Source organism: Mastomys coucha, unplaced genomic scaffold (genome assembly GCF_008632895.1).
Source record: "Mastomys coucha isolate ucsf_1 unplaced genomic scaffold, UCSF_Mcou_1 pScaffold7, whole genome shotgun sequence".
Classification (NCBI taxonomy): Eukaryota; Metazoa; Chordata; class Mammalia; order Rodentia; family Muridae; genus Mastomys; species Mastomys coucha.
This window is the reverse complement of record NW_022196913.1, coordinates 64,364,606-64,366,052: the sequence shown is the minus strand read 5'-3', so window position 1 is coordinate 64,366,052 and position 1,447 is coordinate 64,364,606. Positions and strand designations below refer to the sequence as shown.

Below are 1,447 nucleotides of genomic sequence, written 5' to 3'. Positions count from 1 at the left end.
GGAAGAAAGTTTATTTTCACTCACAGTTCCAAAGGCTCCTGGAGGCATCCAGAGGTCCAGAGTCTTTAATGGTGGGGAAGGCATGGCATGCAAGTCAGGGCAGGAAGCTGGCTAAATCTTCATCCATACACAGGAAGTGAGGGGGAGGTTCAGAAGGGGAGGGGTAGAGGGAACAAGAAACAGGACTATAGGCAAGGATCTAATCACCCCCTCTGCTACATGACTCCACAGCAAGGCTGCACCGCCTGTAGGTTCCACAATCTCTCCAAACAGCACCACAAATGGGAACCCAGTGTTGAAATGCACAAGTCTGTGGGGTACACTTTATTCAGACTCCCACTATAGTCAATGTAATGTTTGCTTTCTGCATTTTGTAGCTCTAGAATTTTGATAACATTTTCCATGCTGTTTTTGGATATTTTAATAGTTATATATGGCAAACTGCCCGGATGGACTTGACTGTGTAGAACTACTTGTTTTCCAGTGTTATCATCTCCATTGTATGGTTTTTATAATGCCTAATGCATGAAAACCAGAATTGTGTTAGGCGCCTGATAGTATTAACATTTTTCTTTCAGATTATCTGCAATGCTGGAATGAAGTAACTCAAGATGAGCAAGCTAAAAGTGGTAGGAGAGAAAAGGTACCGCAGCCTCATGTGTGTAAATATTGGTGTGTGGTGAATATTGGTGTGCGGTGTGCAGGGATACGTAGTGCAGGCACTGGGACGGATTGTACATGGATGTGCTGGAGCCGCATGCTTTAGCAAGCACATTATGTCATTTCTGTTAGTTTTGTTTCTTATGCTTAAAAATCAGAAAACCTTACTAATTGTAGATTAGCTGTGCAGTCTTGAAACATTAGCTCTGTTGTGCCCATATTCTCTTGGGTAAGATGACTAATGTGACTGTGTGTCAACGGCGAATGTCACTTAGCTGACAGTGTTACTTAGCAATATTACAGTTTATGTTTTCATGTATATGGTTTTGCCTTTATAGTTAATGTGTTATGGGGAAAATGTACAACTTACTAGATGTTTCTTTCTTTTTTAAAAAAGATTTATTTATTTATTATAAATAAGTACACTGTTGCTGTCTTCAGATACACCAGAAGAGGGCATCAGATCTCATTACAGATGGTTGTGAACCATCATGTGGTTGCTGGGATTTGAACTCAGGACCTCTGGAAGAACAGTCCGTGCTCTTAACCTCTGAGCCATCTCTCCTGCCTAGATGTTTATTTCTTAAATCATTAGGTTTCTAGTTATTTCAGCACAGTTGTACTATCATAAATTGTACTGTCTCACTAACTGTATAGTTTCTACAGGAAGCTAGTCAGGGCCACTGGTGTGTGTGTATATATATTAAAAAAAGAACCTCGTCGGGCGGTGGTGGCACACGCCTTTAATCCCAGCACTTGGGAGGCAGAGGCAGGTGGATCTCTGAGT

At 41.5% G+C, this 1,447-nt stretch overlaps 1 protein-coding gene across 7 annotated transcripts in view; it reads left to right on the top strand.

Moving 5' to 3' along the window:
- Positions 1 to 1,447, top strand: part of Agtpbp1 (ATP/GTP binding protein 1) — a 123,026-nt gene that overhangs the window by 11,040 nt on the left and 110,539 nt on the right. For 6 of the 7 annotated variants that reach the window (XM_031359658.1, XM_031359653.1, XM_031359655.1 and 3 more), the window contains exon 2: positions 579 to 643. The exons of the other annotated variant lie outside the window; for it this stretch is intronic. Coding sequence is in view for 5 of the 6 variants with exons in the window: in XM_031359653.1 (XP_031215513.1) it covers positions 612 to 643 (32 nt within the window). In the remaining variant the exon portion in view is untranslated. The remainder of the gene's footprint in view (positions 1 to 578; positions 644 to 1,447) is intronic. 7 annotated transcript variants of the gene reach the window in all.